We start from the raw sequence: 16,726 nt of genomic DNA on the forward strand, positions 1-16,726 counted from the left end.
AGATTAGAAATACTATTTTTTAGCTTCTAGCTGAATATTTTGCTCTAGATTTGAGTTTTCCTGATAAAAGCTGGGAAAATTGTTTTCCCAACATTTTCAATGAACTGCTCACTATATTCATGTCCCTCTGTTCAAGGGTCAGACACCTTTTCCTTTTTAGGCATGTCTTTCTTTATGGATCTTTAACTTCATCACTTCAATGTACAAATCATAGACCACAATATGAAATTAGAATGAAAATTCCTTTCTATGGATTGGATACTTCAAATTAAAATATACTACAATTAATTTGCATGCAGGCTGTGAGTAAGTAATAAGGTAATGTTTTCGTTTAATAATACAGTCTAAATTTGCAGAGACTCCTTGTAAACAACTGATCATTGCTAAGTTTGTTAATGACTCTTTATAAAAAATTTCACCACATTATTTAGCATGTGCAATTAATACCCAAATCTTCACTTCCAAAATAGGCAAAAAAAAATATTGGTGTGATATAATCAGAGTTCAAGTATTAACCAAGAGCTGTAGGAATGGCTTCACATCATCCATCAGCAGGTAGCAAATGGTGAAACTTTATTAGTGTTGACCCCTGTATGCAAGAGGGCAAACAAAACTTTGTGCTGGATGCCATTTTTAATTAACAATATGTTTTGATTTTCTTTATCCATACAACCCCTTTGTTTCTGCAGTTAAAAGGAGAATTAAAGCAACTGATTTAAGTGCTTGTTTTATAGTTTAAGACTACTCCATAGAGGGTCATTCCCCACTAATTAATCTTGCCAATTACATTTCTGGTTACACAGGCAGGTGTAGCAATGGCTATGCCTGCATGACAGTTACTTTTTTTCCTCATAGTTCATATAGATAAAGACAGATGAAAAATACCTTCTATTACTCTGAAAATATCAGTATTGACAGTGCAAAAATGACTTTACCTGGCATGTTCACATCTCATTTATTAATACTGTACCACAGTTGCCATCCCCCTTTTATTCTTGACACCTTTTAAAAAAATGACATCCATAATTCTTCTAATAGATCTTTCTTCTTCTATTTAATTAACATCTATTTTTTTCTTATCAGATTAGCACCATGTTATTTCATATTGGCACCTCTCAGCTCACAAGGTCCCTGCCTCCTATATTCCTGTTCTTTCTGAATTCACACTGCTCCCAGTCCATTGCCCACTAAACACTTGATTCAGAATAGATTCTTCTCAGAAACGATGGAAAAACCCCACTGATGGTCACTAATTAGATACTTGAGAGACCTGATGTTTCTTTTGGATTAAAAGCTCCCAAGTCATGTGGGTTCTCTTGTGTGTGCAGAAAACATATGAGTCAATTAGACTGGACTGTCTAGCATTTGATCTCATGTAAAAATGAAACACTGAATTGGATTCAAGTTGCGAAATGCTGTGTAATTTAGGGAAAAACAGCAGTGTGTTAAATCTGCAACAAATCTATAAAGAATTTAGAATTTAAATTATTGACAACAAGCAGGAGACAATATATCTGATTTACTGTTCCTTGGATAATTAACAGAGATAAAGAACTGCAATGAAAATTGGAGATTTTAATTGTTACTTGGTTTGGCAAGAGGGTGGGATATTCAAAAGAGTATTCTTTTTCCTATTGCCTCATCTGGAATTGAGTAGGATGACAGACCAGCTGGAAAAATGAGTCAGCAAGTCAAATTAAACAAGCCAATTTTAGCAAAAAAAAAAAGCTCTCAGCTAAATTTTCTGCAATAGGACCCAGAGTCAGCCAAAGTACTGAGATGTACCTTTCTATATGTTTTCCTTATCTCTCCAAAGAAGACAGTAGGCTATTGAATTAAAATAAACCCCACAAAACAAACCAAAAAAAACAAAACCAAAAAACCAAAAACATTTAAACATTTAATTACTTTTAATAGGGAATTTACGACTAAGAATACTTTAGGCAACTGGATCAGGCACAATGGGTACGAGCACCTCTCCCTCTGCCTAACCAAGTGGGTTTCTGAGCTGAAGCAAACTGCCAAGTAGTCTTTGATCCCCAGAAGTTGTTTTCCATCACCACTGAGGCTTGGTTATTGCTTCTCTCTGCCTCTCTGCAGCCTCTTGGGTCTGGGTAAACTGCAGTTTCTGGGTGGTTTTGCAATGACATTTCCTCTCCACCACCCTCACTAGGGGATGGATGGACTTTTGTGTTCCCCAACCCATTTCCTAGGGAAAGGGCAACCTTGGCTCAAGGCAGATCTATTTATTCTCTTCATAAAGAAACATAACGTCCAGGGCAGTAAAATTAATGGAAAAATTAGATAAACAAATAGGAGCTGTCATGCTTTCGGATTTTCAATGGAACTATTTAAAGTAAAGTTCTTCTAGAAAACTTCAACCCTTAGAATTGAGAAGAACTAGAGATGGGCACCAGCCTGCCCTGCCAGCCCATCCAGGCACTGTCTTGAAATTGTTCTGAAATAAAAAAGTCCTAACTTTTAGCAAAGGAGTTCAAAACTACCTGCATTTTCCTCACTGAGACTAACTTTAGGGAGAAAAAAAAAAATCTTTGTTATAATAATTTACAGTATATAGCAGAAGACTATACTAACTAGCAACACATGTGAGCGGCACAGGCTGCCCAGTGAGGTTGTAAATCTGCCTCCTTGGAGGTTTTAAACACCAGCCTGGATCTGGCCCTGAGCAACCTGGCCTGATCTTAGGCCTGATATTGAACTAGAGACCTCTGCAAGTCACTTGCAACCTGGCTTATCCTAGGAACCTATGAAGGACAGCAAAGGAATACATAAAAAAATCCAACTCCTAAACACAGCAAGTGATAGGTAGAAAAGAATTCTACAAAAACAGAGGAAGAAGTACTTTATTGAAGAAAATATAATTGTAGAATTATAAAATTAATTTGCTATTTATTTGTATTTCTTTCTCATGGAATAAGTTCATAAGCACCAAGGTGAGTAAAAAAGATTTTGACCACTACAGATTTTTTGGGACAATGGCACTCAAGAGAGTTGTGGTGAAGACAAAAATGAAGGAGTATCTATGAAAAGGCTGTTTTCCCTACAGATCTCATTTGCTTTTTATGTATTTTATTTCTTCATTTTGGTATTGGAATAAAATTAAGAAAGATTAAATTAGATGCTTCCTTTGGGTATATCATGTTATGAGTATTACAAAAAAATTAAGGCTTGACTGAAGTTAATTCAAAGGGGTAGTTAAACACAATGCACTGGCTGTTTAGGGTACTGATTATGTGTGTAGACAATGTAGAATCCTTAAATCACTGAATGTTTTGGCTGGAAGAGAAAATTAAGGTCATCTCATTTTAACTCCCCTGTTAGGCCTAAAAGCACTGTACCCACTCTGCATACCCCTTAGAGTGGAAGACATGCACATTTTTTGATAGATAAATTATTTGTCTTAAATTCTCTGCTACTGGAATGAGGGAGCTCTCAGAAACAAATTTGTGCATCTCTTCACTTCTCTGTTTATGAAAAGATTAATTGACTTTTGGAGATATATATGTCTATTTTACTAGATACCAAGAGAGCTATACAATTAATTCATTTAATTGGATGCAGGCAAGATGAATCCTGTCATTTTACGCCTAGCATGTAAAGAGTGCATCTTTCTGTACCACTAAATAAACAAACTATGACCAAAAACTGACCACATCAAATCATTCAAATTTAGTTTTCATGATGACAGTAAGATTTCAGAACATTTTACTCTGGCCTTTATAGCTGCAGGTGAAGATTCACAGATAATCTTTTTTTACAATACAACAAGGAAAACTGTGAAAAAGGGAAATAAATAATTCAGTAATTTCAGCATGACCCAGGGAGTTATCTTTCCCAGTAATGGGTTTACAAATTATCAGAGATGAGGAAAAATCGTTTGTAGTTTATATTTAATAGGTACACTTCTGCAATAAAAGGACAACATAAGAAGCCTTGCATTCTGAATAAAATCATAAAACTGCTCTTCTATTTTCCATTATGCATTCTGCCTTCTAAATCTCTTGTAAGTATAGCTTCTAAATCACTTAGTCAGTTTTGTGCTTTGTGCTGTAGGCCAGGGAGATGTTATGTAGTTTTCAAGCTGCCCCAGCTAAAACTGTGAATGCATTTTTTTCCTTACATTTTTACATCTGTGGACAGAAATTTGAAGATGATTTTGGATTCTGCTGTGAGTTAACTGAGAACAGAAGACATTTATGACTTATTTGAGCTGAGAACAGAACTGCAGAGGACAATCTGAAACACAATATACTAATTAGGAAACCACCTAGGATTAACTAATAGGATATGCCAAATACAGAGAGTCACCTAAAGTCTGCCCAATAATCTGTCATGCTGAACTTCCCAATTCAGGACATCCAGGGACACAGTCCTGAACTATTTAGGTTAGAGCTGAAAATATAAAGCAATTTTATTTTTCTTTCTAGAAGAGAAATAGAAGTTCTGAGCTTAACAGCAGGGGCAAGACTCACAACCGTGTGCTAGAGGACAGTTTCAGGATCCCTTAAGCCAACTTTTATGCAATACATGAAAGGGACATAACCCATTTTCCTTCTCAGGCCATGAGGGCAAGTGGCACAGTATGGCTCATATCTCAATGGCCACACCACAGTGCCATCCTCCCTCCCTGCCCAGCCCTCATCTCAGGTCATCTCACTATAGAATTTTTGGGAATAAGCCCTAGCTCATGCTATCACTGAACTGAACACTGACATTACTAAAAAATTGACTGCCACAGGCCAGGAGCCATTCTCTTGGGTCTGTTAACAACAGCAGTTTTGGATAACTGGACATTTCTGCAGCTTGCACCTTGGCCCTGGATCATTTATTTGTTTGGACGGAGCTGTCTGGTTCACTCCTGCAAGTAAGGCTGGTTTTCTTGTGACAGAGCCCTAAGGCCCAGCTTTTCAAAATTACTGGGACAGTGGTGCCACTAAACTTATAAATGAGAGTTCAGTACTCGCACAAAAAGAGGGATGAGTTCATGATTCTCAGTTTGAGCACATTCATAACTTCCCCAGCTTTGAATGCCAGGCTCAAGAAAGTTCAGAAGTTGGAGATTCAGGCTTTTGTATGTAACTGTCGGGCTGCTGATGCATTTTTCCATTAATAGTAGTTGGGAAAAAGAAACAGAGATGACCTGAGCAGCAGGGAATGACACCTAGTCAGGTGCCAAATTTCTGAAGTTTGAAAGGTCTAGAACTCAGAAAGCAGAATTCACACTTTAATGTCAAATTAGGAAATAAAAATAATGGCATCATACACCAGCGGATTTGTATCAAGTTGCATTTTTTTACATTTATGAATAAATTAAGATCTTTCCCTTGCTGTGGGTACTCTCCAAAAATATGTGTAGACTTGGGGTAACTGAGAAGAAAAACCCACATGAGAAACAATGAGAAGGAGAATTTAGGTCTCAAATATTTAAATGCAAAGATAATTGCGTGCTGGACATCTTTGAATTTATAGACATGAAGAAAGTATAAGCCCATAGGATTTGAAAATCCGTTTGACACTACTCGAGTGTTTCCATAAGTGACCCTCTATACTCTGATTCACCAAGGCATATAACTGTCCAAGTGTCCCCTTGAAACCAAAGGAAAATCATTTAACTGAGACATGTATTTAAAGAAAAATAGAGCAGGTCCTTGGAAATACTATTTTAGACATTCATCCACAACAAATTATTTCTTCCAAACTTTCCATGTGTATTTGCAATCTTCCCTATCATTAATATCTTTCATTCACTACAATTAAATCTCAAACTTTAAACTGCAATGCTAGCTTATTAATTCATAGTCTAATTATAGTCTGTGTAATTATAGCCTAATAACAAAAAGAAATAATGACACTCTAAAAATCAGCTCACATTACAATCTAATGCTAACCCTCCTTCTATCTTAAAATAAAAACTACACTTATTGCATATCAGGAAATTATTGGAGAATCTCACTTTCTTTGGATATATTTGGATATATATATCAGCATATATCTATACTGATAATATGCTCCAAACCATTTAATGGTGTTAATATATTGAGGAAATAGGATCAAGAGCATGGTGCAGTTGTAAGGAATTATTCTAGGAAAGGAATTAAAAAATGAGAATTATACCTGAACACATCACACACACATACAATGAAAGGTGCATATTCATGGAAGTTGTGACTGCCATAAACCCATGATATATGTTTTGCTAACTGGAAAGTGTTTCAAAAATGACAAAAGGGGTTATTTTTGGTTGTTTGTTTTTTTTTTTCCCTAGCTTGTTTCATTCCCTCACAAAGAAAGCATATCTACATGAAAAAGGGGATATTTTCTACTGCAGACTAATGGTCAAAACCCTACTGTAGTTATACTGAAAAATTTCAGAACTAACGTTCTCCAGAACTAAAAACAATATACTAATTCAGACACACTGTTCTACAACTTCTTAGTGCCACCTTGTGGAACCACGGCCCCTCATTCCCTGCTCACAGAAGGGCTGATGTGCGGTGCCCCTTCCTCTGCTGCCACACAGCTGCAAGAATGAAACTGTAAAATTCCCTGCTGACACCTGCTAACCTACCCCTGCTAAACTGATCCTAAGTAGATAGAATGGACCACTGATGATGTGATTCTTTAATTCTTTACCTAGTTTAGACATAATCTTTGATGGGCCTCAAGTAGCACAGGAGTGCAAGCACAGTTTCATATGCTGACAGTCACACAATGTTGGACTATTACATAATGATGAGGAAACAGTGTCCTCTGTACTGCACAGTCTCCTCAAGTAACAAGAAGTTTTTGATCTCAACATTTTCTGGGTGTGGGCATAAATCAGCTCTGTTTTATTAGCTTTGTGTAACACATTGCTTAAGAACAGCAATAAGAAGGAGAAAGGCTGTACTCCCAAAACCACCAGCAGGATTTCACATTGATGTGCTTGAATTTTATGTTTGAGTTTGCTTGCTTATGTCAACCCTGCCAAAAAAAGTGGCTTTTGGTCCACTCCTCAGCCTTTAGAGCAGCTCTGTCAGCAGAGCCCACATGCACACACAGAAGTCAAAGCATTGCTCCTTCCCTCTTCCCATTTCTTTGCTGCCACAGGAGCACAGGTGCAGTCCCAGCACTTTGTCTGGGACTGTGCCAGCTGGCACAGGCCAAAAACCTCCCAAATTTAACTCACTTTAACCTATAAAATATTGAATAATTGTGGCTGTAGGTAGCTCAAGGGTTGTGGACACATTGTGGACACATTCCTTCTCCCAGGATTTCCATCAGAAGGGCTGTCTTCATCAACCCACCCCAAATCAGAAATCCCTGTAAAGCACTCAGGTGCATCAGGCGATTTTCCAGCTCCTCATCCTCCCTCCCAGACTTCAGATAAAGAACATATTGGCATCTTTTTAACAATTCATCTGTTGAATATTTTACTTGGACTACCCATGTTGTATTTACTCAAATAGTTGATCTATTTGGTTCTTTGGGGAAATTCTCCCTGTTGAAATGTAAAACAATTAAATTCCTCCTTTCCCTAAGCAGCTTCTCCCTGACACTCATCATTTAGCATTCTCTGAAGAAAACAGCAGTTTTTTTTTTCTGAGAATTCCTTGTAAATTTGGTGGTCCATATCAGGAACCAGACAAGGGAGTTGACAAAGTAATTCCCACTGTACTCTGGATTAAAAGAATTTTAGGCATTTCTTTGATAGTCAAAACAACATTTGGAGGCAGCTGAGCAGCTGGAAAGGACTGGATTAATTAGAGAGATATTTACGGTTCATATTGTGACACTAAGTCCTCTTTTCTTTTTTTTTTTTATTGTCCTTGTAAATCCCAGGGAAGATGTGTTACAAATATCATCCAAGTACTTAAAGGAATATTTCAATATGCCATTTCAAATATTAATTCTAATCACGTACTCTGCCTTTTTCCTTCCCACGCAAATAGTCTTGTATATTTTCTTCCTCAATTTTTTGCTCCCATTTACTCCATTTCTTGGACAACATGGAAAAGTGACTGAATCTTCACAGTTGCAAATGCCAGACAGTTTTACTAGGGGAGGGAAAAGAGTAGGTGAGAAAAGGAAGGACCCTAAAACCCTTATTGCCAGGAGAATCCATTTACAAGAAGTCTCCCTCTCTGGAATTATCTATTACACAAATTTCATGTCTAATTTTAGAATTGGCTGATGCTCAAAAGAGCATAAAAATTTTAGTTTAGACATAATCTTTCATGGGCCTGAAGTATCACAGGAGTACAAGCACAGTTTCATATGCTGACAGTCACTTAATGTTGGACTATTACATAATGATGAGGAGACAGTGTCCTCTGTACTGCACAGTCTCCTCAAGTAAAAAGAAGCTTTTCATCTCAACATTTTCTACAATGAGTTTTTGATCTCAATCTTTTTCATTTTTAGAATGAAAATTTTAAACCAAAATGATTCAGTAAGCTTTAGAAAGGGTGTGCCACCCAAAGAGGTGAGGACACTGTCACATGTTCTTTCTTGAAGACTCACCTGGGAAAAGAACGGTATCTAAGAAGAGGAAGATTAAGGGATGAAAATGCTGCAAGTTTTCCTTTTCTAGGTGGGAAAAAACCTAACATTTACTGTTTACTGATGGAAATAGAGCCGTGCCAGACAGGGCTGTGCTGAGGGCAGCCTGACCTTGCCTCTGCTCATAGGTTGGGGCCATCACTGGCACAGGCAGGCGGTGATGACGCTGCCTGTCAGCAGCTGGCAAGAGCCTGAGCAGGGCTGAGAGAGAGAGAGAGGCTTCTGTGCATGCATGGAATAGAGAATGTCCTTCACAGCTAATGATTCATGCAAGCAGTTCATGCCCACTCGCTGCACTTCTTGCCAAAGTGCACCTGAAGTCTCAGGATTGTCTATGAGAAGCATTGGATATGTACAGACACACAGACAGCTGCCACCCCATGGGCTGTTAATGATAAACACAAATTTAATCATGACACAGTTCACTCATGCATTTTTCATTTCTTTTCTAATCAGCTAAATGAATGAAATTTTCAGAAAGAAAATACAAGTGATTTTCCCCTGCAATCCACAGGTAAAACAACCTGGAGGGGTGGGGTGTCTATAGCCTTGGTGTGTTGAACACTTTGTACCAGAATGTTCTTAGTGAATTTAGATCTAAATTTTGCATTCCTAATGGCTGAGAGAGAAGAGCAGAGAAAATTTGCTCTAATAAATCATACTTTATGTGACAAGGTATTAGCCATTTCTCAGTCTATAATGTGACATAAATGGATTTTAATGATTTTTGACAAAGACTTTTTTTGTTTTTGAAAAGAAATAAGGAAAAAGATCTTCAGCCCTAATTATAAATATGCTTCTTACAGAGTAATTTATTATAGACAAACATTGCCTTAGAGGGTTTGTCTTTGTTTTTTGCTTTCAAATGAAATAGCATCTACAGACTAAGTTTCCAACTAAAAGCATTGAGCTTATTTTTTTTACTGTCTACACACAGGATTGAGAGTACAGTATTGTCAGACTGCAGTATATAATTCAAAGTGATGGCTTAAACAAAAACAACTTACAAATAAACCAAATTCTTCCCTGCAAAAAATTTCTGTATAAATAAATTCAGAATTATAAAAAAAAATACATTTTTAGCTGGCACTCCAGGTTCTGTGGTCATTATGGATGTTTAGATGTTTTTGTTTGCACAAGATTTAGGATGAGATTATGAAGGACAGAATTCCCATCTAAGCCTCAGTAAACACTGAATATATTACTTTGAATTTGGTACAAGGCTAACATGCATTTGAGTTAAACCAAAATTACTGACTTCAAACAGAAGTTGAATATAGAAACAGAGGAATGGAGATACATAATAGGATAAGAATTCAAAGACTACATATAGGAACTGATTCTCTCCTGAAAAAAAGAGTTTTTTGGGGGTTCTTTTTTCCCCTCTATTTTTAGTGCTTTATTTTTTAAGCCTATAGAAATGTTTGTGAAAACCTCAAAATAATTAGAAGCTCATACTTCCCTCACCGTGCAAGTACAAGATTGCAAAGTCAGTTTCTTGCTCTTCTATTAAAGACAACCTATTCTTATAGCACATTCAATTCTGCATGTTAAATTCTATCATGTACGGTGCAAAAGGTTTGAGAATGTAATTCTGACTTCCTGGAGATATGACAGAGCAGATTTTAGCTTTTTCTTTGAGATTAATCAGGATTCTGAATTCAAGTCACTTTCTAAGCAGAAACTGGGCCATTTTCTATTTACCAGCAGACTCATTCCCTACTTGTAAAATGACTTTTTCCCTTGGTTTGTTTTTTTTTTTTTTCAAAAGAAAGGGTGAAATTTCTTTTCTTTTTGCAAAATGCTTTAGAAAAAAACTTTTTAAGTGACCTTTAATAGTTCTTACTCTGGATAAGACTTCTTAAACAGAGCTCCTGCATCTCATGTGCTGATGTTCTCTCCTAAAAAGCAACCCCTCCTTACAACACCTGCATCAAACTTGAATACTCTAATTGAACTTGCACAAGGTTTGTACTTGCCTGGGTGAAATCTACAGTTCACCTACTTCACTTGCACTCTAGCTTCTCATTTCACATCCCTTTCCTCTGTTATGCTTCTTGCATATATAAGCACATACTTCTTGCTATCCAAATGGATTATAACTTCATTTTTTGAAATTTTTATTTCCTTCTTAACTTGTTACCTGTTTAGGCTGCTGCATGCACTCAGCTTGTGCCACCATCTGCTTGTTTCAGCTGTTCCCTTATTCTCTTGCCCCCCAAAGAGATTCCTATTCTGTACTTTCCCTCTTGGACCCCAGCTATCAATTCTTCCTTCTGTCCACTTTTTCCACCTGTGCATTGGCAAACCTTTCCATCTAGTAACAGACAAATCCTCAAGACCCACCTATGAGGTGGCCTAAACATCATTTAGAAACTAAGATTTCTATCAAGTTTTATAGTCAATAAATAATAGTTAATTATTTTTAAAATATTATGCAGTTGTGCCACCTTAGTTATATTGCATATTCTATTAAATGGACAAATTCTGCAGTTTCTTCCCAGAAAGTGGCATTTTTAAACCAATTTTGTAAAGTTAACCTTTGGAAAACTCTAGACTCAGTGATCATACAAATGTCATCAGATTCATGTCAGAATGGGCAATTTTACACAAAAACATCTCTTAATCTTCATAATCATATTCATATTTTTTTTCTTGCACCATTTTTGACTTCTCTATCAGCGGAAAACAATTCTTAACTTTCAGATTTTCTTCACTCTTTGTACTTTTAAATGAAAGGGAAAAATGAGCCTCTCTTATGTGGCCCTTACAGTAAAACAACTTCAAACTTCTCTGTTTTAGTTCTCTGTAACTGACTCATCACAGTCAATTTTTACTTATTCCACTTCCCCTAATAAACACAAGAAACATAGAAAAAATATTTATAACTGTAAATATATAAGGTCATGCAGATAAACTTATAATGTGAGACATAATTACTGAATATCTTTTAGCAGGTTAGGAAAATTTCTTATTCTAGAAGATGCCAAGAACAGTTAATTTATATTTGAATTTTAAGGCAAAATTATCTCTAGGAGAAAGAAAATACTTTGAGTGAAAGGTTAAGAAGCTATTTTTATTACAAGAAAAGGAAGGTTTCATAGCAGTAAAAATCCATAAGAAACCAACTCAACAAACACAGAGAATTAGCTGGCTGAATGAGTAATGTAGGAAGATAAACTAAAGAATGAAGGATTACAAGAAAAATGGCAATTTAGGAAGAAGAAAATGTTAAGTATACAAGAAGAAACAGTTTGATGTAATGTAGGATTCAGTTTGATGTAATGTAGGATTAAAAAGACTTGGAAAATCAAGCACAGATAATGAGACTGAAGATGAACTATTAAAAAAGAAACCAACAAAACATACGACCAAAAAACCCCAAACATCTAGGGAAATAATATTCAGAATAAAGCAGAGAAAAAAATATGGTTCAATAATATAACACAGTTCCAAAACTGTAAGTTATACTCTATGATATATTTACCCAAATGCTGACATGCATTAAAAAAAAAAAAATCTATATAAAATGCCCTGTTCTCTTGATACCACTTAAGTTTCTTTCACTGTTCAAGAGTGACAATGTGCCTTTATACACAAAAGAGATGTAAATAATAAATAATTAATATGATCTAAGATACACATTTAATTAATCTGAAAGAAATTAGCTTGTTTAGTTGAAAAGACAAAAGCTGCATAGCAAACTTGGATGAAAATTTCAACATAGAAATTTTTTCCTAAAATGGAAGGGATATTATTATGATAGGAATTAGTTGTTCTTGTTAAAGAATGTAAAATGAAAAGAAAAAAGAAACCCTAAACCTTCTAAGCCTACTTTGTCTTAAGGAAATCTAGGAAAGCTTTCTAAACAGATGGCTGTTGAAAGAGAAGAATGTAAATACCTAAGGAAGCTGTGGAACTGGATACTTTAAAGAAGAGGTTACATAAACATCATTAGGCATGGCCTAGGTATTAAAAGGCTTGTTGCAGAAAGTCCCAGACCTCCAATTCTTGAATTACAGGAGAACATAATCAAATCACAAGGCATTTGACAGCAATTGCAAATTCCCAGGAATGAATGCACAGTTAATGTATGGGGAGGCTGAGACAGGACAGACCCTCTGATGTCTAGCCTCAACCAGCTATGCCATATGTAGCTTTTTGTTTGCATAAATAAGCAAAATGCAGCCTCTCTTGCATTTGTCCCAAAACAAACATAATGTGCTTTCTATATTAACTGATATTCTATCCTTGTTTCCTTGATTAATCATTTTATGCCATCTGCAGCATCAACCTCAATGTGATGCACTGAATCAATTGCTATTACCACAGTGTTTGGAATGGGAGATCAACAAAAATAGAAGTATCAAATAGCCTCCTCCATGCCAAATTTGAAGGGAACAAGCTGCCAGTTGGGTTTTATGTAACAGATACACATGACTTTAATAAAACTGATAAGGTAACTTTTCAACAAAGCTATATTAAAACTTTCATTAGTCTTCTGCAGTTCTCAACACCTCCACATGGATTTTTATCTTGCATGGGAGATAAAAACGCCACGTGGCAACCCAGAATCATGCTCATAATGAAACAGCAGCATAAAGAGGAACTCACATCAACAAGGAGATGTGTGTGCAGACACATGCATGAAAAGGTTCTGCCAGCAGATCTTTCTAAAAGAGCCCCCTCAGCCCTGCTGCAGTTTCTGCTGCAGCTCTTTGAGTCTGCAGTGACCTCACCCAGGTGTCCACACACAGAACAGCACAGGGGATGTGATGGCTGAATGGAAAAGTGAAAAATGTTGAAAAATATATAATGGGTATTACTTCCTTATTGAAGTCTCCAAGAAAGGCTTGGTGATGTTTGGTGATGTCTAAAGATAAAGTGGTCAGTGAAAAACAGTGTAGGAAAGATGGGCAGACTGTTGTAATCCAAGAGCATAGCCAGGGCATGGACACATGGTAGCCCCTAGCAGGTCAGCTGAGAAGATGACTGCTGAAAGAACAATGTATAGGTAGTTTTGGAAAAGACTATCTTAAAAATCACTGAACTCAGATTCCTAGCAGGGAAACAGAGCTTCACAACCATCAGGTAATTGTGGTTCAAAACCTAAGTTTATAGGGAAAAAAGTGTGCCTAATATCATAATGAAAAAGAAAATAAACCCCACTAACCTCCTCATCCCCCCCCAAACTGTTATTGCATGGATTTATAAACTCAAGACTTACATAGCTTAGTATTGTGCAGCTTGATTATTACCAAAGCATATTTGGGTAATGAGTGTCAAAGGAGGGAGACTAAGATATGGTATATTTAAATTCATTATTGTAGTGGAATTAATTTATGTTAGGAATTCAGAAACTGGGACAGTAGGTATAGTGCAAGCTCTTAATTTATAAGTGGAGCTAAGAGGTAAGAAAAAATAAAAGGTAATTTGCATTTAGAATAAGAGGCTTCTTCTGTGAATACTCTAATAACAGTTTCCACTTCTTACTTTGACAGAAAAAGTAATGGATTATGGAATTTTTGAGTACTGACCCAAATTTCACCCAGAATATTTTAGGTTTACCACTTGTGCATATCATGGAACATACAATAAAGTACAATTAACAGCTGGAAGGTGACACATTCTTAAGGCAGAAGTGATTAGGAAAGGGGCTGGGGAGCAAGTTTAACCAGCCAGCTCAAGCTTTGTTCAAACATTTAATTACTTTGTGCTATATCCTGTGTAACAAGCCTACCACACACTCAGAAATGCCAAACCTGCTGGGGTGCACTCTGACAGCTGTTCAGTTCTATTCAAAGCTGCCACCAGTGTTGTGAAAGATGTTGTCTCAGTTTTAAGCTCTGTAAGTGACCATATAAAGTTATGTTTGGTCAGACTGATCCCTGATGAGAATTCCACAGCTACCCAAAGTGGAAACATCACTTTTTTGATGGTCCTTTGTAGCCATCTAGAACAATACATACCCCACTGCCTAAATTAAAATAATTTTGATTTTAGTTTTATTGACTTGCAGTTATGCACTAATAGATTGAAACTAAAAAAAAAAATGGTTCCCTCCACCGATTATGACAGTAGGAGGCTTTTCTTTTTTTTTAATGAAATTTTTACAAGCTCTCTCTTATAAATATTTCATTTTAACACTCTATTGACATGCTGAATGTGTCCCATTTGGAAGAAGTCAGTGGCAGCTCTAGGCTTCCCAGGGGAGCTCCAGCAAGCTGGAGTCTTCTCCCATGGGATGTCTGCCACAGCAGCAATTCTGTGCCCATCACACACAGATATTCTTAATGGAACTGAGTTGATGGAAAACTTCTCTTCACATCATTTCCTCTCAAATGATACTGTCAGAAAAATCTACAAAAAAATGAGGTTGTATTAATTATGGAAGATAATGCTGTGAGAATGGGACATAAGACCCAATTTATAGTTCTGCTCCCACCTGAGGGGTCAGACTAATCCTTGCCTCTGTGTGTCAGGTCAGTTCATCCAACCCACACAAACCTCTGCCATTCTACAAAACTTCCAACAACTGAAAGTGCATGAGGTATGTTTAAGGTCTTTTCCTACTCACATAAGTTGAGCAATCTTTCCAAATACAGATTCCAAGGGGAAAACTTGCCCCAAAGATCTGTGGTTTTTTATTTTCAACCTGGATCCAAAATTCTCACGATAAACGCCTACAGAGCATACATTTCAATTAAATTTATATTGCTATCTTCAGGGAAGCCATCTGTAGGAGGAGTACAAATAAAATGAAATTTAGCACCCTCATTCCTGAAATTTAGAGCATGTGTGGTATTTTACACATTTAATGTGAGTGCCCCAAATGTCACCATAAAGGTAAACATGCTGGTTTTTAAATATCAGGCTCAGCATGTAGTCACAATATGTGACAATAAAATCTGGTTTTATAAAGGGAAAGAGGCATGCAAAGGTGAAACACAACTGTGATTTTACTCTTCACACAGATAAGTGTTCCTCCCCAAATCTGTGTTACATAAGTTTTATAATAACCCTCTTATTCACCCTGTAAATTATTTATACAGTCAGAAAACTATTTTAAATATATCTGTATGCTATTTCAAATAGATTAAAATTTTGAATTTAAAAGGACTGCTTTTCAGCTTCTAGATTCTAGGCTCTCTTTTAGTAGTTTTCAAGTGTTTATTGCATTATTTTACTTAACTTGAAGGTTGCACCAAGGACACTGCAAACAAGTGTACTAAATCATGTTACTTGATGGGCTGAAACTCAAGCTTCTTTCATGGCATAGATTTACAAATTAACTGACATAAAAAAGAAAATACTTATTGAGCTGAAGAAATTTCACATCAGGAAGATGGAAACAAGGATTAAGAGATTTACAGAAATGGTCTTTTGTTAGTATAAGAAAAAGAAAGTAAGTTTACAACTCAGTGGTGCTAAGTGACTGACTGTGACATAAGACAATAAAGATTCACCTTTTATATGCTTTATGCAAAAACACAAAGACAAGTGGTCAAATAAATGCAGAGCAGGCAAGAAGATACATATGCTGATACATATTTATACCATGAACTGCTTCTACTGTAAAGCAGTGAAAAATTTTAACTCCTTATATTGAACATTCCCTCTACAAATGATAAATATCAACATAGTCTGAAATTCACTGGATATTTATGAACTAAATTATAAATTAACTGCAATAAAGACAACAGAAACTACACCCACATCTCTTTAAAATCTCATCATTTAATATAAGAAAGCAGCCTACTCTGCAATCTAAGAAGGTAACACAATATTTGTGATTGTGACTTAGGAAGATTAAAAGTGTAGGCATATTTTTCATGTTGGAATGTGTCTACCAATTATGCTGTTGTCTACTGGTAATGAACTAACATTGAATTACATACAGAGGCAACAACAAAAGAGCTCACATGTCATCATTATGGAATCAAGTGTAGCCTTACTAAGGAGAGCATTATCACAAGCATATTTTGTATAAGGCTTATTTTTAAAAATATTATAACGTTATGAAAGATGTTGGGAGATTTCATTGTGACTTCTCAAAAAGAATTTAGCGGCGCAGTCTCATTAGATGTTCTCCAACCATGAATTTCTCTTCAACACTACAAGGATTGTTCCTGATTGAAAGAGATAAGGGGAAAGCAAATTGTTC

General features: G+C 36.2%; 1 protein-coding gene across 3 annotated transcripts in view; it reads right to left on the reverse strand.

The window, feature by feature from the left end:
* CACNA2D1 (calcium voltage-gated channel auxiliary subunit alpha2delta 1) overlaps window positions 1-16,726 on the reverse strand; it is a 366,545-nt gene that overhangs the window by 57,587 nt on the left and 292,232 nt on the right. Inside the window, exon 13 of one of the 3 annotated variants that reach the window (XM_066550938.1) lies at window positions 16,618-16,691. The exons of the other annotated variants lie outside the window; for them this stretch is intronic. Coding sequence (XP_066407035.1) covers window positions 16,677-16,691 — 15 coding nt within the window. The 3' untranslated portion in view covers window positions 16,618-16,676. Of the gene's footprint in view, window positions 1-16,617; window positions 16,692-16,726 lie in introns of those variants that run through there. 3 annotated transcript variants of the gene reach the window in all.

This window comes from Molothrus aeneus, chromosome 5 (assembly GCF_037042795.1).
Source record: "Molothrus aeneus isolate 106 chromosome 5, BPBGC_Maene_1.0, whole genome shotgun sequence".
Classification (NCBI taxonomy): domain Eukaryota; kingdom Metazoa; phylum Chordata; class Aves; order Passeriformes; family Icteridae; genus Molothrus; species Molothrus aeneus.